At 38.5% G+C, this 25,610-nt stretch overlaps 1 protein-coding gene across 21 annotated transcripts in view; it reads right to left on the bottom strand.

Annotated features, from left to right (window-relative positions):
* Positions 1-25,610, bottom strand: part of MEIS2 (Meis homeobox 2) — a 170,930-nt gene that overhangs the window by 5,428 nt on the left and 139,892 nt on the right. For 20 of the 21 annotated variants that reach the window (NM_001397983.1, NM_001397984.1, NM_001397986.1 and 17 more), the window contains one exon: positions 1,237-1,295. In NM_001397983.1, coding sequence (NP_001384912.1) covers positions 1,237-1,295 — 59 coding nt within the window. Of the gene's footprint in view, positions 1-1,236; positions 1,296-2,067; positions 10,578-25,610 lie in introns of those variants that run through there. The other variant, XM_040700585.2, reaches the window with a different exon arrangement.

Here is a 25,610-nt window from a genome sequence, read left to right as displayed (position 1 = left end):
GGGGCCTAATAAACAAGTTTGTCAAGTCAGTTCACTCGCTCCAGATCTGTTTCTGTACTTACCTTTAATGCAAACCAGTGGAAGCTTGTTGCAATGCTATGGGATTTTTTTTTTTTTTTTTGTCTTAATGAAGTAGGTACTTATTATGTTCCTCTCTAATTACATGAAGTTGTGAATCTGGCATCTGTGATACAGGGTACTTATGGTCAAGCTTAACAAAACGCAAAAAAACTACTCTCACCTGCTCTAGAATGAGTACAAAATTTCTGAACATTGTTTTCCCTTTTTACATACACACTCTACACTTGATTTAATGTTTAGAATGGTTAGTTGAGTTAGTGTTTTCCCCCTTTTTTCACCTGTTAATGAAAAAGAAATTTAATGCTACGTGGGAAGAGTTTCCCAAACGATTAATAACCTTTTCAAAAACCTTTAAAGTGAAGCAGCAGGCGAAATCACCATCAAGTTAAAGCCCTTGTTAGTGACAACAGTCATCACCACATGGAGAAGCGTTTTATCCCATAACCTCATGGCAGGAAACCACAACTCCCTAGTATGCTAAGGAAACGCATATCACAAAGTGGCATGATTAACACTGCACCAGTTGCTGTTCAAAGAGCTACACGTTCTGAGCACTTTCACAGAAACTTTAAAAAAGTATTGTTGCAAAAATCATATGTTTTGCTGGGAATATATCTGGTGCATTCTCAAACAAAAGTAATAATCTTTTAATATTTTTTGTCAGTACGGTACCATGTCACATTAATAGCATATTGTGAATTGTCAAAGCAAATGAATGGATACAATGAGTTTTACAGCTAGCCTTCCAGAAGTGAAAGCAATGCATACACCAAGGAGTTGTGGGTAGCAAGAAAATGAGATTGTCTTGCTGATTGGATGCAGACAAGCAATGAGTAATTCAAGAGCTCACAGTCAAACAAACTGCTTGTGGCACTACTACTTGTACCCAATTACCAATTCAGAGAGAAAATAAAAAGCAGTTTCAGTAGAGTCAGGGTGGGAAATCTCCAATTAGCACCAATTAGCGAAGTTGCTTCCTACAGCAGAATTCTGGGGCCATAAGAAAAAAAAAAAAGAAAAAAAAAAAAGAAAAAAAACAATCTCCCAGAATGCCTGGTTGGGGCATTTATTTACCAGGTGATGGGACTCCCGAAGAATAACTTGATGAGGATTTGCGCCTGTGGGACTTGAATACAGATAGTACTTAGAACTTGCCTGCTCGATTTGACTGGTCAATCATAGGCTGTACTATTCTTCTTCTGGCATTAATAAACCTGAAACAGAATACAAAGAATAGCAGTCCTTTCATCAGCTCGCTCTGTGTTCTGGGAACACCTCTGCTTGAAAACCGACGAGATCTCAGCGCGGCGCAGCAATGCGTTTTGTTTTGCATCTCTTTCTTACAGAACAGAATTTCACTTTAAGGGATTTTCCTCCGAGTGCTCAGGAATGGTGCCCCGTAATGTGCTTATCTGACCGGCCGGCTTAGCGCTGGGTTTGCCAGCAGGCTTGGAACAAATAAACGTGAAGGAAAACTTCTGTTAAAAGACAATTGTTTCTTTAACTTCTCAGGGTTGTTCGGAACCTGGTTAAAGTTCACAGGCTGCGAGAGTTTTTTTTTTCTTTCTTTTTTTTTTTTTTTTTTTTTTTTCCTCCATCACAGGGATTCAGCTCCCCTTGCAGCTGGCCATAAATGAGGACCAGGCTTTGCCACACCGTGCTTTCACAAGGTATTGTTAGGTCAGCAGAGCCATCAATTAGGCTGTCTGAAGTTTTATCACCAGCGCAGCAGCAATAAGGGCCGGCCCAGAAAGGCTCCTGCTCCTCCGCAGCTCCTGCCGCCGCCGCCCGTAAAGCGCGGGGTCGCCGCGAGGTCAGTGCCGGCCGGGGGCGACCTCTGCGGCCGCGCGGGGCAGCCCGCGCCCGGCCGTAAAGCCAGGCACCTCGCGCTCGTTAGCGGCCGCGGCCGCAGGTACATGTGGTTGGGATTAGGCCCAAAATAACTTCTCTCTCTCTCTCTCTTTTTTTTTTTTTTTTTTTTTTTTCCCCTTTTCTTTTTTTCTTCCCCCTCCCTCCTTCCCGCTCCAACCAGGCCCTGCGCTGGGTGCTGGGGCTTCTGAGCGCTGGGGAAGGCGGTTAGCGGACTGCGGAGCCTGGCTTTAATTTTGCCGGTAATCCAAAAATAAGTGCTTGCATATTTCTCGTTAGCTTAATGCACAGCTACACGCAGCAGCACAAACTCAGGCGCATTAATTTCACCGAAATAATTTTCAAGCTCAGTTTTTCGCACCGTTTCTCTCACAACGGAGCAATTCTCCATCACTCACGGCCACGCTTGTTTTTGTCCCCCTTTGTGCTGGAGAACACTCCGAGCTCCGCACAGGTTTTGTGTGCTGTTCCACAGCGCAGGTTTTGTGTGCTGTTCCACAGCCCGGGCTTTGGGCCGGTGACCCTTAAGGAGCGCTAATGAAGGCGAATACTGGTGTTTAATCCTCTTCAGAAATACTAACATGCCCATCATCCAAAACAGCCTCCAATAATTGCCGTTGGGCCCGATCCAAGGCCCCGCCAAGTCTTTCAGTTAGGAGCTGAAAACTAAGTTCATCTGCTCATTTAGCAAATTGCTGGCCTTTCTATAGCATCAACTCCGTGAGCCCTTTTGTTGCATTCCCTCCCGCCTCCCCCGCGAAATTCCCTCGCAGATAATAAAGGATGGAACACCTTCGATTGCAGCTCCTGTAATCACAGTTGTGGAAATTTCATTAGACAGATGCATAAATGCTACAAGTAACACTAAAGGGCTCTTTTGCATCTCTCTGTTTACATCCTGAAGACATTCTTTATTCTTTAAGAAAAGTATAATTCAGTTGTCAGAAATGTCATCCTGCCTCAGAATTACTCATGACTTCAGGTATTAAAATAAAAACTCAGACGCAGTCGACGCACTTGTTTATTCCCTTCTGACTGCAGCGCAGGGAAGGCATTTCTTGCCTTGGCGCTGTGATTTCTAGATGCGTTTCTGTCCTCAAAGACAAAGGTCTCCAACAGAACTTAATTTGCTTAGCTGCTTTCCAGTAATGTTACACACTGACCAAATGGAGGCTGACCTGAACCCTCTCTAGCCAGCATGCCTTTTATCAGCTAAAGTTAAGGCCAATAGAGATTAGCAGGAAAGCCTGATAAGACTGTTTTCTCTTCTCCTATGAGCTTCTAATGGTGTATACAGATGGCAAGGTTTTAAAGAATGGAATGAACGCTTATTTAGGCCTGTAAAAAATCACAGACAACAGGCATTCCTCCCCCCCCCCAGCCTTTCGTCTTACTAACCCGTGTTCTTCAATCAGGCCACTCTTCAGGGAAACCAAATTGCTTTTTTTTTTCTTTTTTCTTTTTTCTTTTTTTTTTTTTTTATTTAAACCCCAACTACTTTTATTGTTTACATCTGGTGGTCCCCTTATTTATGTCCCTTTCCACTTCCCTGCAAGCACACCCTTACTCACAGGGCTGCGAAGCATTATGGGCCTTGGCTCTCAGCGGGAGAACTCGACACTGTCTTCAAACAAATAATTAAGGGGAAGGTTAAAGGTTCACCCAGAGGTCATATCTTTGGATACTCCTCAGAAAGTTTACATTAGTAAGAAATGGGTGCCCTCTGAAGTGTTTTTTCAATGGGTTTGCACAACAAAGCAGAACATTAAGAAAATTCTAAGTCCTGAAAGGTTTCAGGTGACGACTGGGATTGTGAGAGCACAGATTTGGATACTCCACTCTGGTCTTGCCTATTTTACAGCCACCAGAGCTAAAGCCTTTTGGATATTGAAAATATTGGCCATTGAAAAATCTTGTCCAACCATTCACTTCCAAAAGAACTTCTCCCTACTATATTCCACTGATATGAATAATGCCAACTTTTCTGTGTGAACTCTATAGACAGTTCACTAGGTGTTTTGGAAAGGCAAATTAAAGCCCCAGTAGTAATGAGTTTGCCGACCACCCGAAAAAAAAAAAAAAAAGTGAAAAAAATTATCACATTGGTCCAGCATTTTTTTTTCCCCACAAAAAAACCACAATTTTGTTTCAATTTCTGATTTAATTATATCTCATTTTTTTTTTTCTTCTGTGCATGCCTATAACTGCAGGTGTAAATGGCATCCTCTAGACCAACAACATGTGAAGAGAAGGTACTTTGTCATATTCTCAGATATAGGAGCACAGGAGCTTTAGGCATTCAGTTCATTTTGAAGTTCCTTTCCTATGAGTCCTTTGAAAAATCCTGGCTAGTGATGGCATCCGCTATACCCACCAGTGGGAATGTCTGAAAAACTGCACTTGGAATTATTTACATTGGCAAAATTGTGGGTGGAAAACAGACATACATTTCAGGTCAAACTAAAAATTGAATCCAATGTCATAGCAGTAGCTACATCAGGTAGCACATCAGCACAATTGGCAGAGAAGGGCACAGAACGCAGTGTTTGTGGATTATTATGTGTCCTTTATACTGCCCTATAAATATGCACAGTGCATAATAGAGACATAAAAGCCACAGTCCCTGCCCTAGTCTTTACTTTTTTTTTCTTTTTCTTTTTTTTTTTTTTTCTTTTCTTTTTCTGAGGGCTTTTTTGTATCTCTCAGGGAGCAATCTCTAGAGCCAAAGTAAAGCAAAATACAGCTTTCTGCACAGCACTTCAATTTGTGCATTGCAGAAATACTGTGATGTTATTTTGGCACAAATATCTTCAAAAGGCACTAAAAGACAGGTGAAAAAAAAAAAATAAAGAGAACACCAATGCCACTATTTCCAGCATTACTTGGAACCCTATAAAAGAAGAATTCACAGCTCTGCTCCTGACACTAATTGCCTGCCTTGTTCATACCCTTCACCCAGAGGCCAAAGATTGAATGGCCTGAAAAGATGAGTAAAATCTATCAACAAGACATAGATTTCTTTGTTACACTTCTGTTAATAGTAATTCCTATTACTTGGATGATAGCAGCAGTTAGAGAACCCAGTGAAGCTCAGTCGTACTTCACCCCACACTGTACACACTGTCCAAGAGAACTCACAGTCTGAACAGATTTCTAGGCAAAGCCTGGGGGAGAGGAGACGCCTTCTCCCTGTTTGCAAAGGGGAACTGAGACAGACGGAGATTAAGTGACAAGGCCAAAGTCATACAAGAGATCTTTGGCAGAGCCACACTCCCAACATAGATTTCCTCAGTCCTCTTTCAGCGCTCAGTACAATCTGCTATCCATATGCTATCTTTCCTTTGTTCCCCCAGATTAGCAGTCAGGCACACTGGCAGGGGAGTGCAGAGAGAGCTCACATTGCCACCGTTTGTGCCTTACCTGCTGTGTAGATAAAGAGGGGTCATCAGCCTCCAGGGCTGTGAGTCGATACCTTCACAAACTCTACATTCATGTGGTACTTGGTCCTCATTCCAGAATGATAAATGAGGTGTGTAATGCTGAGAAATACATGTCATTGACATAGTACGTTTAATGAAAATCTCACTTCCAGCATTTTGCAAGTGACAGATTACAAACCCCACTTATTCAAACAACAGTCACTTGAAATGAAATAAGTTTTTTTGCATCTTGTATTTTTTTAATTGCTACCTAAAGCAGCCACATATATTTTCTATAGCCAAAGTCTATCTTTCTCACACGAGGAGTTATGGTAACTTTAGTGGGACAATTTATGAAAGCGCAGCCAACAGGATTTGGCTCAAATTGCTCAACAATATGGATTTTTAAAAAGAAGTTACTTCAGTTTTATCTAATTCTAGCAAAAAAAAAAAAAAAAACAAAAAAAACCCACAGCAGAGCAGTAAAGGTACACCAGTGAATATGCAGTATAGTCCGGTGATTTGGTAGCCCTAGTCCTAATTGGTTCCTACCATTGCTAATTAGCATGACAATATAATCTAAATATATGCATTTAATTGCATCTCTTCAAATAGAGATTTGGTTTTCTTTATCCAAAATAAACATGCATTTTTTAATGTTATAGGAAGTTCCATAACTAATCTTCTTCATATATTTATCATATTTTATCTCAAGTCATATCAAACAATGTTAAATTCACATTTACATAATATATTTCAATTGTACAATAAGCAAGATCCAGATAAAATTGTGGAGAAATATGTCTGCAAGTGCAAAAGAGAATAAACAGCAAATAGAGATTTCTTAGTCTGCTTTTTCATGTCTGGCACATTCAAAAACAATTTTGTCGTTGTTTCCACTGTCTTTTTTGTACATACTGTGTGTTTCAAGATACAAGGACCTCTCCATAGTGAACCTATGTAAGATTAGTTCTTAAAGTGAACTATTGGTGGCTGTACAGATTGGTAATCAGAATTAGAAACGTCTCTAGCTTTAGTGTATGTCTATCATGGAAAATACATCTTAAGGATGTAGGCTTACAACAATTTAGTTTCAGGAGGACAAACAGCATGAAAGCTTGGAAATCATAATTCATCTCCAAGTTGAGGTTTAACGGGAACTCAAGAAGAGAGTGGCATCTAATTCCAATTGATTGTCTGCACATCTCATAGCTTCTGTGAGATGAACTGGTACAAAACTTAACTAGTCTTCCACAGCAGAGTATATTGCTCTGTATGAGAAACAGAGGGACAGCATGGACTACAAAGTACAACTCAAAACTTTTCAGTATCAGTCCTCAATCTGAATTTTTCACTTAACATATCCGTCCAAGAAAATAAGGTGTTAAAATATTGCACTTATTTAACAGATCAGCCACCACAAAAAATGGGTTCTCAACTCTTTATGTGAAAAACAGAGAAAGAAACAAATCTGTGAGAAGGATTCAGCGCTAGTTCTCTAGAAGGATTATTGACAAGGAAAGTTTTGCTTGAATTTAGATTTTAGCCCAGGAAGACAATTCTGCCTATTCTCTTGAAAAGAATACAAATACTGAATGAACACTGTCACAGGCTTAGGCATAACTGCAATAAAAATAACAGTAATAACAATAACAACAGTAATGTAGGGTCAAAGTGTTCTTTTTTTCTGTCATTTGAAAATATAGTCTAATTTTCAAAATTTTTAGGTTCCCAGAGGAACAGTCTAATGAGATTTTTCAAAAGCCTGCCAAATCTAGATGCAAAGCTACTCTCTCATTAAACTTAGGTAAAGGGAAGTCAGGCTTGATGGGGTTTATGCACCTGCTTCAACGTTTCACTGAGTAACAGCTTTAAAACGCATTGTAAGAAATAGTACAAATGTTTTTACCTTGGCCGGGAAAAGAAATCTTTGCCAAAAATGATATTTAAGTACTCGGACTGTGAACACGTCAGTGTTTAGCCCAAGAGCATGCTACAGTGATCCCATGTTGCCCAAGCATGCCCTAATTTGGAAGGAAAAATAAGCAATGAAATACTGTATTTAAGTCACAAAAACGTTTTGATAAGTAACCTAGAAAATAATTTCTTTCCCAATCTGAAAGAGAAACTTCATAAGTTTTGAGGAGTTCACAGCAAACTGAAAGAATGCATTAGACAAAAACTAATTTGCAGAAACACTTTTATCAATATATCCAGCCTTTGTAGCAATCTTTGTCTGTCACCAAAACTTTTATCTGAGCAAGTAAAATCTAGTTATCTTAGTTTATTTAACTTCTCCCTCCAATATGTATTCTAAACTGACAGAATTAGGTTTAGGTGTCCCTTTGTATGTGTGCATATAAAAATGGTTGAAAAAGCCCTTGTTTATGCTTCACTGTATCTGTGCCACACCTGGTTACCAACACTTACTTGTAGCATTCCTTACAGGAGAGTTAAAAAAGCTGACTTAGTCACCTGGAAATGAGCCACCTAAACAAGGCTTCCTTAAGTCCCAAATCTTGAGAAATGGAGCTACTTCCATGATTGGTTTCAGGGAAGAGAGTGGAGCAGGCAGGTTCATTGCCTGACAGGGTTTCACATCATTTTGAGTAGCCTTGTTAGAGAAGGGGGCTGGTAGGCTGCTTAAACTGAGTTTCTTAAGCTAATTTTGGTATCTCACATCTCTCAGAGGTGTGATTCAGTGGACCTAAGTCAGTATCCACATTTGGTGGAAGGAGGGCTCTAGAAAATGACAGCAAGCATCTAAGCTGGGTGCCAACAGCCCAAGGCAGGCACTAACAGCCCTGGAGACCTATGCCACATCTTGTATGTTTGTGTTGGATCTTCCAAAAATACGTTATGGCACCAGGAACTGTCAATTGTTGAAAACCACGAATTTGCCCATCCTGTACCTGTGAGACTGTCTAAAAAAAAACCCAGAAGTTTAAACAGTGTCCTTTGTATTTACATTCCTTGTTTTCGAGTCATTGTGTCACATTTTTAAACTGCTTTCCTCAGCAACAAAATCTAGAAACTTACTTGGAAAGTCAGGGCTGTGAGTTAACATGAAATAACTTGAGCCTTGTGATAAAATCATGAGAATTGGCAACCAGGCACCTATTCACCTCAGAGAAAATATGTATCTTAAAACACGTAACTCTTGGTTACCAAGCTACCTCTTCGAAGCACAGGAAAATGATTTGGCTTCTGCCAAAGCCCTAGTGTGTTTCACACTGAAACACACACCCTGAGCAGCCATGCTCGCATATGCCCTTGGCCAGGGGCCTGCTCACAGGGCCATGCTGGTCTCTGCCCCAGGGTGCCCTGACAGGTACGCATCACCTCACTGCACCTATCGCATTCCCACAGTGGGGTGCAGCCAGGGCTCCTCAGTGCACCTCAGCACCCTGAGAGGGCGAACACCTGCCTGCACCCCACAGTCGTGCCACTGCTCCATCACCATAGGGTCGAAGGGATGCTTCCAGGGTAGGCTGGGGCACCAGGGCTACTGGCTTCCCCACAGTCCCAGGGGCAAGGTGGCCATGTTGGGCTTTCACATGGTGAGAGTGCATGAGGTGAGGGGGATTGTGCTGCCCTGAGTATGTCAAGGTGGGAGGTGAGTCTTGTAGGTGAGGGTAATGAAGGACTATGCCATACATGCATATAGAATCATAGAATGGCTTGGGTTGGAAGGGACCCCAAGGATCATCAAGTTCCAACCCCACTGCTGCAGGCAGGGCCACTAACCTCCAGAAAATGCCAAAGGAAAGGCATGCATATCCTTACAAGCTTTCAGAAAACCTCAACTTAGGTGGAAAAGTACCCTCTTTTATGCCCTTTGGATTTCTGGCTGGTAACAAGGAACAGTCAGTGAGTGTGGCCGAAACCAAAGCCATGCAGCAGCCTGGCAGGCTCTCATTTCCCAAGCAATGCTGACTGCTCTTCCAGAGTGCCATCAAATTATTCATATATAGTTATTTATCATGCACCATAAAAATGATCTTTTAAAGATACTTGAAAGGAAGGGAGGAGACAAGCAGATATACTTCCTTAGCTATTCATATCTTACAGATAAAATGCAAAGTCAATAGACATAAGCTGTAGTATGTAACCTCATCCTGTACTTGATTTATTGCAGATGGGAATCAACTAGAAACTGAATTGCTTTGAAATTTTTACTACTGACATTAAAATTCCAGGTTTGTATACATACATCTTATGGAGATGCTAAATACAATTTTAGCTAATTTGGTATGTGCTTTGATTTGCTGGTAGGTGTCCGTGTTATAGGTAGATAACAGACCTCCTATAAAATCTTAAGTAACTCATGCATTTAAAGATATGCTAGTTCATCAACTCTCAGGATAAAATTTCAAAACAGATGATGGTCCAGCAGGCTTGAAAACATAATCAGATCGTCCAGCTCCTTAAATGAGAGTTGAGTTCTCTCATTTTCGGCAACTCATTCAAAAATAAATATGTAACTTTGAAAGACCACATTGAAGTAACTTATACATCTTTTTAACTATTTCATACTGAGCTTTTAGCTTTTTAGCCAACTCTAAATTGACCTGAAAAGGAGGATTGTCAACTAATTTAACATCAGTTTAACTTTCCTGATGAAATTAGATTAAGGCATTAATTCTGCTTCTTTTCAGTGGAAACTACCTAAGTAGCGACTTGCCAAAAATGCATAAAGGTGTTTAGCAATTACATACTGGGTATGTTTGAAGAGATCAAGGTGCACTCACATGTCCTGTGCTATGGATATTTCTGATTAGCTTGTCACCTACTCTGAAGAAGATGTAGCCCAACTCTCCTATACTATATAACAGGCCAGCTGTTAGCTGTCTGTCAAGCACCTAAAGTGGACAAGTAGTCCAGGAGCAAAAATGTCACTCCTTTGATCTGGCAAGGAGCAGCTGCTGATTTATAGAGTAGGACTTTGTTCTTCCGTTCTATTTTACTTTCTTTCCTAAGGCAGAACCACAAAATCCAGCAGAAAAAAAAAGTGCCGTTCTCTGCAACATCAACAAGCTCTGACAACTGCAACAGGGTTTTTCTTGGCCCTAACAAAGCTCTCAGGCATCTCCTTTGACGCTCACCTTTTTTTTTTCCTCCTTCTTTTTGCAATGCGGTAGTTATTGTTTAATTCAGCTTCTGTAAATGGAATGGACTGTGGCCAGCAAGCCTGGGGCATAAACACACCTGTATGAAAGAAGCCTTATTGTAGCAACCATCTACAACCAACCTGCACATGCACTACCAGATCGTGAGTTCAGAAGGAATGTTCCATTTTCCCTGACAGTAAATTTTGCCTTAAGATAACATTTTTTTTGTACCCACTGTCCTGTCTTGACCATGAAACTTGTACACTTTTTCATTGTTATTAAAATCCGATGGAATAAAAATGTGTATTTTTCAACCTGTCAACCACTGGACCTAAGGAAATTTTATCCAAAGAGCCCATTTAAAACAAAACAAAATAAAACAAAACAAAAACACAGCCAAAATAGATTTATAGAAACACAATACTGAAAGTTTGAGAACTACTGACACTGAAGATGCCTGTTCTGTTTCAAAGGCAATGATACAGTCACTGTCACCTCCGGCTTATATTATCAAAGATTCTCCTCCAAAAACATTTCAGAAAACAAGTATGGAGTAAGAAATAGGATTTGATGCAACTAATTGGACTGTGACACCACAGCCCAGATTAAATGCTCTCTGCAGTTGTTTTAGACTCAGAAGGCGCTGAACAGATTCTGTCATATGACCAGTAACTATAAGGGGCACTGTACTCCTGCCTCACCTACTGGAAGTAAGGCAGTTTTCTCTGTCACCGCTGCCCTTTTATTTTCCTTCAGGTCTGCTTTCAACTTTATTAACTGAAAAAAGAGATTTACAGGCCACAAGAAAAGGCTGCAGTATAACACTGTTGAGGAGTACCTTGTGTGCTTATGGATCAGGAAGTAAACAACACAGCAAGCTGTGTATTTGACTCATGTATGTGTTTGCACACATGTTGTACTTAGGCTTCTTCATAAGGTAACTTTAAAAACAAGCACAAAAGGTTTTAACAAAAAAGATGGGAAGAGTCGAGGGAGGTGGGGGTGACATCATGACTACAAGATCTTTTGCATATATGTTAGCTTGTGGAAATAAATAAGAACTATTACAGCCAAGCCCCTAAGGGAGGCAGGAAAATGATGATGTACAGGATAGTATAAAATGATATATTAAAAACTGAGCTGTCAGTGGAACAATAGAATATTAAGCAAAAGTCCATAATAATTGGCAGATATTTAGCTGTAGACATCTTTCTCTGGTTGGTGGGTATACTAAAGTATACGTGAGAGGAAAGAGAACTAGTTAGGTAATTAGAAGTCATGGGCATAAATAATACACTATGTATAAACAACCCCCCCTTCCCTTCACGTTATAGCTCTTCTACAGATACACCTAATCATCTCTCAGTAAGCCATACTTAGTTGCTGATACAGCTTGTGTTTTGGTCTTCACACTGTTTGGTTACAGGAGATTCTGCTTACGTTCATTTTCCTTTTCTCTCTAAATACAGAATCATGTTCATTTTCTCCCCTTTGATTATTTCAATATTGGTGGCAAGACTTTTAACAAACCAGAGAGTCTGATGGCTTAGCAGCTAAAGATGCATCAGCACCACAGACACTGTGAGACTGCAGCCTGCTGTGTTATGGAATACTTGCTCCACAGTGGCTGAAGATTCTAACAACATAAGTATGGGATAGCTATATTGTTTAAGTGTGCTAAAACTAAGAGGCAATTGTGCAGGTGCTCCCAGTGTCATTCTGGTGAAGAATTTACTCTGTCTCATCCCATCTTGTGTTTTCTAAGCCACACAGGAATCATGTGAAAATGCTTTAAACATTTTTGAGAGTTTGTTAGTATACTAATGTGTTTCACATACTTCTGTGTCTTCATTACTGTAAGCCAAACTGGTTTGAATTATGGAATCTAAAAATTAAATAACCTCTGTGGAGCCGTTTGCTCTTCCTGTCACACTGTATTCCAGGCTCCTGTACTTTTAGGCCAGTGCTTCATCTCCCCCAGGGCTTAGCTCTTGCTCCCCAGACTACCTTGCTGGCTTACCAGAGATAATTGCGAAGTACAGCTGGCAAGTCAGCGATAAAGCTTGCTGGTGCTCTGCAGGGGTCCTAGATGGCCAGATATGCTGTGATTGAGGACATATATATGAATGTTGCACTCTCTCTCTTCCCTATGCAGTTTTCATTCTTCTGAACAAGACTAAAACTAGGAAGATTCGTGCTTTCTGAAGCACTTGGAAGGTTTGTTTCCTCTGATTTCAGTACTTGGTTTATGGGCAAAGCAAAGCATAGGAGGTGCCTGTGCTCAAGTGCACCATATTTAAGTTGTTGACTTCCCAAGCTAAAGAGGGTGCTAATAACTTTTCCCCCTTTTCATCTCTTAAAGGATGGGTAGATGGAGAAGTACCTCTTAATGAAGTACAAGTAGCTCTTAATGTTCCACTTCTTCATGTGAAAACTAAATGATACCAGAAAGATAAACTTCAGACTGAGCACATATTTCTTCAATGAAAAAATAGCCAGATCAGTAAAGTACTCCACTATCCCATATTTTGCATACAATATCTATTATGAAATGAAGCCCAATCTATACAATCTCTCTAATATTTATCTTTCTTTATGAGAACAGTTTGGAAACTGTGTGCAATCTTTCATAATGTTAATAACTGGTTGCTGATGGATTTCACTATTAACTCTGACTGTTCTGACTGGTTGGGTGTTGAGGATTAATTTTCAGTAGAATTTCACTAATCGTTCCTGCACTGCGTAGGGGTGAAGGCATCTAAGAATATGTGTATAAACCTGCATTTGAGCCCATAAAATTGCAGGGCTGTATCCAACAGTGATGATCACTTTAGCCCAATCTATTAAAGCACCCAGATGTATAAGGAAAATCTTCAAATTAACCAAGTTCTGTTATCAAAATCATAATAGGCCCTGTAAAGGCCATCTTAAAGTTCAAGTTTAGAATTAGATGGCATTATTGGCAAAAGGATATTGATACTTTGGTACCTAAATTGTAGGTGATCTGTTATAAAGGAAATTCATCTCTGGTTAGATGTTCCAGGAATCACCAGAAGATGGACTTATATACCTAACTACCATTTAAAACAAAATAAACCAAACCAAACCAAACCAAACCAAAATGCTTCACTTAACAGAGAAACTACCTAAAATCTTTTGGCATGTACATTTCTACTCTTTTAACACCATATCCCATCAACATTTTTTCTGCTGTGCTTACATATACCCTAGCAGCAAGTTACTTTTGTGCTGTAAGCAAGCTCTTTCTCTGAGTTAGAGGGAGATATGTATACCCACTAATGCTTCCTATAGATCATTTTAGTGAGAGAGACATTTAAAACAGGCCTATTCTGTCTTACAACAACACAGATAAAGATCTCTTTCCTTTTTAGCTGACACCAGAATTATTTGAATATTTATCTGGAAAGAAGGAGATTGAGTTTTGTCTCCACATCCTCCTTGATTTGGAACAAAGACTTGAGCACAGGACCTTCACATATCCTTAAATAATATCTGAATCACCAGACAGTTCAGTACAGTGAACAAAGACCTTTCAGTTCTCATTCTGAGATGTTCCACCACCTAAAGTAATTATACAGTCGTTGTAATTAACCAGAAATTAACTCTCATACCTCTTAAGTTGGAGCCCTAACCAAGAGGCTGTACAGTCAAATCCTTGTTCTTATTTAATTTTGTTCTACTGACTAGCCGTTTCATACACAACAGAATTGGCAGTCAGAAGAACAAGAAAGGCATGATAGTGAAAAGGAGTAAAGATGGAGCATTATGTTCAATAGCCCATTAATTGAGAAACTCAGTTCACTTGGAACAGTTAAGACAATGATTTAAATCGAGATGAAGAGAAGACCTGTGAACATATATCCTATTTAACAAGTGAATTTTCTAGCCAATGAGCCATTGAGTACAGCACTCCCTCCACCCCATTTGCCTGTTTTGTATAAGTTTGGTATGACCGATACACGAGAAGACTTTGTCTGAACTGGGTCCCTGGTGAGATACGCTGAGACAAGGCTGATTTTGTATTGAGAGCTGTGTTTCACTCTAGAGCACGTTACGGTCTATTTTTCACCATACGTGTATTTCTCCTTCTATGTCCTGGAGGTGCTGTCTATATAAACCAACCATGGTTAGGGCAATATCTTGCTCATCAGTACTTCCAGAGTTACAGTTATAAGTTTCTCAGTGATAGCACATTCTAAGCAGTTTTGTGCATGCTCACCAATGGAAACAAGTCAATGCGGACCAAAAGATTTCAGGCACCTCCAGTCTGTACAGCAGCTAGGTGAGGATACTGGAAAATTCAGTGAATCCTAAGGATAAAGATTAGCTTAAACTAAAGATTGAGGGATATTTTTTACTGAATACTCATATATAACTCAATTAATACACATCTAATGGACACATATATTCACAAGGAAATATTTTGTAAAATGTGTTACACAGACATTTCATCTTTACTTATACGACTTATAAGACAGCAATGTAATAATACTTTCCTAAGATATTTTTAGCAAAATTGGAATACCTTTAAAGAAGATTTAAGGTCAATACAAACATTATGTAAAACAAACAAAAAAAGCCTGTGAAAAGAAAGGAAAATGCCTCAAATTCTCATGTGGCATCTTCAAGCAAGACAGCTCAGCATTGTGCTTTAAGAATTTAAAAATAAATTTGATATGAAATCTACCTAAATAAAGTAAAAACAATGTTTTCATTCTAATTCAGTGTCCAAACTGAGGAGAACATATAGATAAATCAGTAGTTAGAAGAAAGTTATTCTTTGTTTTTCAGTTTGAATTACTGAAGTATCCATAGCATGTGTACATACCAAGGAACAATACACCTTTTAAATTTGATAGTAAAAATCTTGTAATGCTTAACTACTTTAGAAATCAACTATGCCATATTTACAGTGTGTCAACTTTTAGCTTGACAAAGTGCAAAACAGAATAATAACAGCAAGAAATGCAAATACTCATTTTCCTAGGAGTCAGATGAGCTAGTAAGGGTTCGTTTCCATTTCTTTTTTGTGATTTTTCTGCAGCTGTTATATTCTGTCTTTCCAATGTGACTATATTATTATCCACAAAATTTTTAGCATCATCATAATCATAAAATATATATTTTATATCTTTATAAATCACACGAGGCTTAGCAGACCCGTGTGATGCCACATCTGCTTTAATCCTAGTAAATTCTAGCCGCAGACAGCATAGCCTGTGGTGTCTCACCTGAGTTCTCAGAGACATTTCAGGGAATGCATTAGCTTTGTGAGTCAGTGAAATAAATGCAAACAAATGTAGTGGTAAATAGCCAAATTAAAAATTATCACTTTAAATTGGTTTTGACAAGTAGCCCAAGTTGAAAAATCCAAATCTACTTTATGTTTGTCCCTTAACCACTAATCAGTTCTGCTAAGTCATCCAGTTAGCTGCCTAATTTTTGATACCTGATATCTGTATTAAGAATTTTTTAAAAGTGCCCAAAAATCAAACATGAAAAGATCATAATGTCAAATTCCACATCCTAATTTAAAATAAAAATAATTTGAGAAAAATAGAAGTAGTACCTAATTGCTAGGACAAATGTGATGTGAAGATGTGCAGTTAAGACTGGTACAGATGCAGGTGCCGTAAATTCAGGTTAAAAAAATGGCAAGTGAAATGTTTTCTGGGCGTGCTTTACATCCAGACTGAAAAAAATCCATTTCATCCTTCTGCCAAAGTTATCCCAAGTGCTATCTAGAACACGCACTAGTTTTCCAATAAAGTATAGGCCTATGGTAAGTACTTAAGCATGCCATTTAGTATTAATCTTCCCCATGAACTTGATCCCCAAGCAGTTTCTATGAAGAGAAATTAAGAAGCGTATACAGGCAAAGGAGAAAATATATAGCAAGCCAATGACACAGAAAGGCTCTTCAGATTGGATCCGTGGTAGAGAGGACGGATTTTTCAATGAGATTGCAGAACAGAGGGGAGGACAATATTAGATGAACAGAGAGTAGAGAGGACAATATGAAAAAAGAGACATAGATATTAAAGTAGGTTTTGACATTGTTTTAAGAAATATTGACATTGATCTGTAAAGTACGGTGGAAGGCTGCTGAAGTGCCTAAAGCAGGAGGTGTTTCTGATGCATGTGTGAGAAGGAAGCATCAGCATGTGGCACCTTAGGGGGGAGGTGAAGAACTGGGACTTAGAGTCCTGAGGGAAGGGAACTACAATAGTCAAGGTGAGAAAACATGAAGGCAGAAGCAAACGTGACATACTGTCATAATGGAAATAGGAAGAAGGGCCAACACTGGAGATGTGAGGGAAAATGCAATACTAGGAATTATTTGTAGATATTTGGCAGTGGGAATAAATGTGTGAGGTGGCCTAGAGGAGTATGAAGGAGTAAGACTTGAATGTCCAGGAGAATAATGTTGCTGTAAGTTCACTGTCAGTTTTGTTTGCGAGGTTATATACTCATCCATATAAAAATGATCCTATCTAAAACACAAACTACTTTTAAACAATACTCTATTTATTGTGATAGCTTGCTAGTCAAAGCAATCTCTGCACTAGATGCAGCTGTGGCTTTTTCCATCTCATTGGTAATTTTAACTCTCTTATAAGTATGAAGCTTTTCAAAGTATTTACAAATGATAAATATGCTATAAATATACTTTCCATCAATTCTTGAGTTCTGTTTTGTTTGAATGTATGATGCATTCTTTAACATCTAAATAATTTGCTTCAAAATCATCACAACATAGCAACACTTTGGAACAGAAGATGCGAATATGATTCTGATAAAGCACTGCATTTTTTTTTTTTTAATATGAGCTTTGAACAGTTTGCGTTTACAATCATTTTTTCTTCATAATATAGTCCAAAGATCCAAGTTCTGAAATGATATGCATCTGTGTGAGAGAGGGCATGCTATATCTCTTAAGCTGTTGAATCCTTACTGTTTGCTGTGTGCAGAGCACAGAGCAGACATTTTCTTGTAACTGTTTTAAACTGTTCTATGCCTGCTGTATGGCTTTCCAAAAGACCTCAAGATGAGGTTAGCATGACAAAGAGCTTTATTTCTCTAAGCAACAGTCATTCAGACTGACAGTGTGCATTCATTCACTGGAGAGTAAACAAAATATATAGAAATATAAATACAAAAATATATTTTAAAAAAAGAAAAAAACAAAAGTCCTCAACTGTTGGGCTTACTGCCTCCTGCAAGGGAAGTGACACTATCATTACCACCAAGTATATACAATCTGAGCTTGATGTCGGCCTGCTTAAAATTACTATTTGCTATGAAAGGTTGGCAAAGCAATTTTTAAAATTATGTGGCAAAATTAAGAGAAGTCCCATTAAAAACTTCTCCCTTAAAGAAGAATAGAATAGCACACTCTGAGTTTGACCCACTTTTTACCTCTATACGCTAGTCTTTATTAATGTCTATAAACTGACTAGATTTCCCTTATAAGTAATAGTGCATTGTTAGGTAATTGTATTCTTATTGGGAAAAGGTATTACATCCAAACACTTAAAACAGATAAATCTAGATGGATGTATCTATCTGTCCATCCATCTGTCCACTCAAGAAGCCTTTGGATACCTTTAGAGAATCTAAAGCAGTTGTGCAACTCATAAACAAGAGGTGAGTTCTTAAGAAGGAAAATACATGCATTTAAATAGGTGTCAAAATTATTTTCTTGTCAGCAACACAATGTCCGCGATGCAGTGATGGTATGCAATTGTTCCTATGGAATGCTAGTTCTTAGAACCATAATGAGTTGCTATTAGTAAAAGCAGGGACATACTGTTAGTATCCCCACAGAGTTATCTTCTAAATTATTTATACTTGCAACACTTCCACGTAATGGCAGTTTTAAACTCAAGCAAACAAAGCAAACCACACAATAAAGAGAGAGGAAGAGAACTGTGCTGAAACCCTTTCTGAATGCACGTAGAGAGAAAGGCGAGTCAAACAAACTAATCAGATTTTGTTTCCTACTCAAATCCTCATGAGCTTTGCAATACAACATCAAAGCTTTTTGGGGTTGTGTCACCGAACGGCAATGTATCGTTTTATCTCTCACATCTAAAATGTAAAGGAACACAATGTTATTTGTCTGGTGCAAGTTTGCTTATTGTCTTTGAAATTCCACGGTGGACCCTTCACAAAAAGCTTAGCTATTAGAAGGGTGCGGATGAGACCAGAGCCTTGTGTTACTCCTAAATTCATCCCCTAGGCTATGGTGTCAGGTTTGCACAGGAGTTGGGAGGCGGAGGGGAGGATTGTTGTTTTTATACAAACTTTGCGTTGTGAATTACTTACTCTGCGTTCCACTGTTGCTTTACTAATACACAGTGTCATGGTTAACATTTTAAGGAGTCAACACTTTCCGAGAAAAACTGAGATTGGATTCCTTTTTTTAAAAAACAGATGTCAGCCAAACTAAAGTCTGCTCAGTGCAGAGGATGTGGGTGAAACCGAAGAGAAAACAGGTCTGACCGAAAGCTTCAGCAGGCTTCTCCTGGTCTTAAACTGTGTACATTTATGAACGTATGAAGACCACCCTGTTCTCCTTCTGTTAACTTACCTATTAAATTTTGCCTTGACCATCAAAACTCCAGCTGAAATCACTGTCTTATCACTGAGCAGCTAAATCCAGTTACTTTAAAAACAAATTTCTACTCCGTAAAAAAAGGGGGGGTGGGGTGGGGTGGGGGGGAAGAAAAAATGATTTTATTTATTTATTTATTTCCCCCCGGAAAAAGAGTATGTATCTAAGTATTCTCATCTTTTTGTCAGTCACGCTGCAAATAGCTTTTAAAAGTAGCCAGTTATTCCAACTCTCTTTCTGGGCATTTAGATTAAGGAACCCAAAATAAGCACACAATGAAAACGATGGCCTTCCTTTTAAGCAAAATGACCCTTACATGTATGAAAAATCTGATTTGTCTTATCCTACCTCAATTGCATGTCAGCACCCTCCTTGATTATTGTGGATTTGCATTAGTTTAAAATTGGAGTAACCAAGTAGTGGATCAGGCCCTATAGGCAGACATATGTTTCCACCAGATAATGGCTACTTATATATTTATGAATTTTAAAATGCTTTTCAATCCAACTATCATTGTTACTATGTGCAGGAAGTAAAGAAGTAAATTGCAACCAAGCTTTCAGGGGTTTATTCCCTCATGAAGCACTTGTATTGCAAGTGTCAGGGGAGGGCAACTGTATAGTGTCCTCTACATAATAAATGACACTGTTGAATATTCTTAATGTCTGTGCATGTGTGGGTTTTTTGGGGGGAAGAACTATTATCTGTTGGGTTTCACATACCAAGTTACTATGCCATCAGTTTTTTTTAACCCAGCTTCACAGAAAGTTTAAAGGAAGTTTAAAAGAATTGGCACTCAGATCTGTTCCTTCCCAATCACTCACAGAAACAGTGAGTACTCAGAGGGCCATAAACAGCTTTCAAGAAAATGTGTAACTCCAGTGTCAATTGGAGTTATGTGCAGAGATTCAGAGCAGAAATAGTATATAGCTCTGCACTCCTGAACATGACAGTCATAATAAACCTTAACCTCGACATTCCCTGCTTTCCTCAACCGCAGCTAAAAAATGCTATAGACATTTATACTATCTAATGAACCAGACATTAAAAGGAAACCACAGATCTATACCAATAGATTATCAGGAAGAGAAGTGTGAAGTGGATACACGCTCATTGTAGTATCATGGTAGTTACAAAGATGAAAGACCTTAAAAACCACCATCTTCATCCTTCTGTAAGAGCAGGGGATAATCTACCAACAGAGCTATTACAATAACAGTTAGTAAACTGTAGTGCAAACATACTGTGCAAAACTTAGGGGACAGAAACTCAGACTCACTGTAGCAAATCTGGAAAGAAAATTATGGATGTTTATTTTACTCTTCTTTGGTGCAATACAAAGGAAGGACAGACTACTGATTGGAGTGTTGGGTTCAAGTGAATTGTATCTGGTTTCAGAATCTGATACATATTCTCTTTGTATAAATCAGTTAATCGTAGATGTCATCTCTAGTTATAAAAATAAGTTAGAGGGTGTAAGATTTCTCTTTCATAAACAATAGGCAAAGAAAAAGCAGGAGCAAGTGGAATTTGGATTTCCCACACACATCTCCTTCAAGCCAGGGAAACAACCAGGATTGAAATGATTGCAACCCATACCAGTGGTCAGTAATGAATATATGTCACTGTAATTAGCATGAGCATAGTAGGAAACTATGCTTTTGTTATGCCTTACAGACAAATTCCATGCACTTCCTACAGTTTTACTAAAAATCACCCCTTACTCTACCTGCAACTCAGTTTCCTATCAGTTAATCATATCAATAACTATTGCTTCCCCATCTAATTTCTCATTTTCCTTATGTTGTCATGATTCATTTGCTGTTGTTTTTCAGACAATTTGACAACGAAGGGCACAAAAATATCTGGATGCTAATGTATCTGCGCCTCTACACTGCAGAGGATTTTCCTACCTCTGTTTGAAATTCTGCTGATGGCTGAGGAACCGGTTATGCTAGCTACAATTACTGAAGTCTGGTTTACAATTTGTTCTGCAACTGTTATTCACATGAAACTTTTCAGAAGTCTAACTTTATTATTATTTTTTTTAATGTGGGATAATTAGCTCGATATTTAAGAATTCTAATCTCATATAAATGCTCAATCAAAACCCATATTTTCCCATGAGATAAAAATGCCTGTATTTCAGTTTTCATTCTCAAAAGAATGTTATTGTTCCTGCAGGACGTGCAATGGAACATAAAAGAGCATTTTACCTCACCATTTTGAATTAGATGATGATTTTTTTCTTCTCCTCACTTTTTTTTTCTTAGTTTTTGAGTTTTTAATTGATTATTATTGCCTATTGGTTTCTGTTGTTGCTGTTGCTGTTTTCTCATTGTCTTTATCTTCTCCTATAGTGTGAATTTACAGCTTTTGGAAAACCTTCAAAAAGAGTGTTCTCCTTATACCGTGTTTCTTATTTCATATGTTTCATTTCCAAATAAAAAAGAGTGGTTTTCAATTTCAGGACTCAATCGGTTAGCATAGCGTTTTCTCTTCAGGGACTACCAAAGAGGTTGCCAGTTAATTCTGACTGTATGATGTTTACTCTAAAGCCCACCAATTCACTTCTCACAAGCCACAAAACAAATGCTGGTAATTGACTTTCGGCAAGCACTGATAGGAACTGGACTAGAACTCATGACTGAAATTTCAAATGTTTCGGTATATGAAATACTTCCTTATCCATAAGATAAACACTGTACCAAAGTGGTAGGCAGATAAATTACAATGTCCTCGTGAATTGCTAGGTCAATGCCTCCCTCAGAAAAGGGGGAGGAAAGAAAAGGATAAAAAAAATCCCAGTAAATAATCTCTTACCTGTGCAGACAGAAAGAGGAAGAAATCCAACCCAGCAATGAGAAAGAAGAAAAATCAACAACTGAAATTGGGAAGACACAGCTAAAGGTGAAGGAGGATCCTATTGTACTTCTAGAGTATGAATGGCAAAGTGGGACCCCTGATATCTATAGCTGTTCTGTGGGTAATAGTTTGTGAGCAAATCTGCATATTGTGTTGATGAAGTAGAGCTTGCACCAGAGCGAAGTAAAACATGATGTTATCATGTCTGAATATGAAATCCTAGTTTGAAAAACAAAAAGAATGTTGATCTAGCCTTCAGAAACTGAGACAGAAAGCAATACAACTATATTTGTCTGATTAAGATGAGGAAATATGTAAACTTAGGTGCATTTGGGTTCTCTTCAGCTCTACTTAGTTTTGATTCAGGACTATTTTCATGGATATCTTTTAAATGCATTTCCTACTAAGTAAATAAACTTGAAACTCTTTATAACATGTGGCTTATATGAAAACACATTCCATCAGCTGTCAGATGAAGCATATACTGTGGAGGGGAATGGCAAAGTCAGTCCATTTTGGCTTTTAGGGAAAGAAGCAACATGCAAGAGGCCAACACAGGAACAAGAGGTGGAAGTGAGCTGAAAGATCCAGCTGTCTTCAGGGACTTAGTTCTTGGACCATCGCAAGAACTAATAAAACTTATTTTCCCTGGATTTGGGCTATCTACAGTTTCTCTTCATTTACTTCAGGAAAAGCAGGAGCACTGCCAGATCCAATATCTCCTGAAATTTGGAATCAAGAAGAAAGGAAGAGATGAACAGAAATTGCTACAATTCTTCAACTTTGCAAAAAGGATCCATTCCTTGCCAGTTTTCAGGAAACTCTACTCTATGTATAGTTCTGCAAATGTTGTTCGAATTACTTATTGCAACTGCTGTTTGAGGACTGATTCAAAATCAAAATGGAAATCTGTGGAAGAGCTCCAATTCAGGTCAACAGGCTTTGATACAGCACCATGGGCAATCATAGAGAAGCTAAAGGAATGAAACCACTTTGAAAACACAATCTTAGTATGCCATCCAACCACCACCTCACTTACACATAATGCCCCAGTGTGACTTTCCAGAAAAGTCAGAGAATGAAGCAGCAAAGCATATTTGTATTTAGGGGAAAATATTTTAAAATATTTTTATGTTGTTTTTATGCTTTTACACCTCATATATTTTAATTCTTATGTATTTTTATCTTGCTGTATAATATATTGTTGTAAAACAGGAAAATATATTAGCAGATTACAATAAATAGCTTTTGCATTTTTTTTTCACCAGCCTACATTTATTACTTCAGTGTTTAATTATTTAATGTTTTAACACATCTGTGGAAGCACAGAGATCTAGCTCAGTGTTACAGTCTGGTAACTGTACACTGTCCACATAGTGAATCCACTTGCTGACTTCACTGCTTTTCTTACTGTCAGAAAGGCTATGCAGGCTGTTATAACTTTGTCAGGTGATTAAATAATTTAGGGGACACATTTCTAAAGCTATCCATGTACCTAAAACAGACACGTGCTTTGTGGTATTTATAAAAGCATGTGAGGGCCATTTGAAACCGACCCACAATTATATGGATGCTGTCGACAGTGAACTTTACATCTCAGCTGCAGCTTCTAGGATCCACTGCGTTATTACTAGATGAATAAAGAAAACCAGAAGTTTCTGAGTAAAGCTACAGGAAATATTTGCAGTGAACAGAAAACATAAAACTAATGGAATTCTGGGCTTCAGTAGAAAAAAAAAAACCTCGGCCCAGAGGTTCCTAAAAGTGATTCTGGATTCATCCTTAGTTTTACATTACCATTATGATGTATTTCAGAAGTAAACTAATGCTTAAACCACAGCCCCAATCTTAACAAAATTCTGTATTTAACTGGTAGTTATTACATGTAAAAATAATCACTAAGAAGTCACATGCCTGAAGGACTAAAGCTCCTCCTCAGAGCAGCTTTTATGCAAACAGGACTCTCCAGAACCTCACTGTGCCACAGACTGTTGAGATTTGCACTCCCTGATTTAGCAGCTTACTTAAGCATGTGTCTGTCCATAAGCACATTGATAACTTCATTAACATAATTGAGGGTTAGGCAGGTGCTATGACAGCCTAGTGGACTTAGACCGCATCTGAAGAATGAGTTCTGAGAATGTCCGTTCCTGAACAAGTCACCCAACAGTCACTTAATTGTTTTTACTGATCAAAACTATTTTTTCATTTATATCAATGGCCTTCGATTAAACTGACAAATAGGATACTGAGCAAAAGTGAAAAATAAAACTATTTTAGCACATTATAATGAAGGCCACAGACATTCATCATGAATTTAAAAAAAAGTTAAACTAATGATTTACCTGAGGAAAAGTGTTCATGATATTTGTATGCAAGGAACTTGTCACTTACTGTCTTTCCAGAAAGAGTGAAGTCTGAGAAATGAGAGATCAGAAATAAAGCTAAACATGCAAGAAGAAACTGAGAAACGATCCTGTCTGGAGCCAAATGACTGTGTGTTCCTGAGTTCCTCCAGAAAGCAATATTGCTCTGTGTTGAAATGAGCTCTAAACTACCATGCCTTAGTTTCTCTCCTCCTTTCACAGCTCCCATTGAATAAACTACTGGGCTTCAGTAGGTGATGAAAAGTTAAATCTGGGAGAAAGAACACCAAGAAAACATAAATGAAGAGACCTCAACACATTCAAGACCTTCACAAAAGACTACAGTGTTAAGGAAGTTCCATATGGTTGTAAAGTTAATAGAAAAATCCTGATTGCTTTTTGAAAATATAAAACAAATATTCCCAGTGCCTTCCAAAGTACTTACTATCTGGCTTACAGGACACCGTGCTCATCAACAAAAAAATACACACATTTTTGAAATGTAATATTGCTTTTAAAATGTTTTTTTTTTTCCTCTGTGTAAAAAGGCATATTCTTCCTACAGAGAGAAAACAGCCTTTATTAAACTTTTCTTTGAAGGCTCACAAATGAGCAAGGCTAGACAAGGAGAAGAGCCTTAGAAGTTTCTGGGGGAGTTGTTTTACACTGAAAAACATCAAGTGAAATAGAACACATTTTATATTGTCTGATAAAGAGTGTCTATAAGAAAACCTTCATAATTCAGGCTTTTGAGAACTGCAATGGAAAATGATTATTTTTTTTTTTTTTAGGGACTGCCTTTATGACAATCTTGGTCAAGAAGAGATTACTACAGCTCAGGTGCCACATGGCTGATAGGTCAGGTTCAAAGGGTTATAGCAAATAGGCTTACATCAGGCTGGTGGCCAGTCACCAGTGGGGATCCACAGGGCTCCATTTTAGGGTCAATTCTTACGAATATTTCCATCAGTTACATGGATTCATGATGTGAAGGCATACTGTTTGCAGATGACACTAAACTGGGAGGAGCTGTTAACTCCCTTGAGGGTGAAGAGGCCTTTCAGAGAGATCTCAACAAATTGGAGGGCTGAGAAATCACCAGCTTCATGAAGTTTACGATCAAGGGCTGGATTCTGCATCTGGAATGGGACAACTCTGGATATACATACAGAATGGGAGATGAAAGGCTGGAAAGCAGCCCCACAGAAAGGGAACTAAGAGTTCTGGTTGATGGCAAGTTGAATCTGAGTAGATAGATTAT

Source organism: Gallus gallus, chromosome 5 (assembly GCF_016699485.2).
Source record: "Gallus gallus isolate bGalGal1 chromosome 5, bGalGal1.mat.broiler.GRCg7b, whole genome shotgun sequence".
In the NCBI taxonomy this organism is placed as follows: Eukaryota; Metazoa; Chordata; class Aves; order Galliformes; family Phasianidae; genus Gallus; species Gallus gallus.
This window is presented reverse-complemented; position numbering and strand designations above follow the sequence as displayed.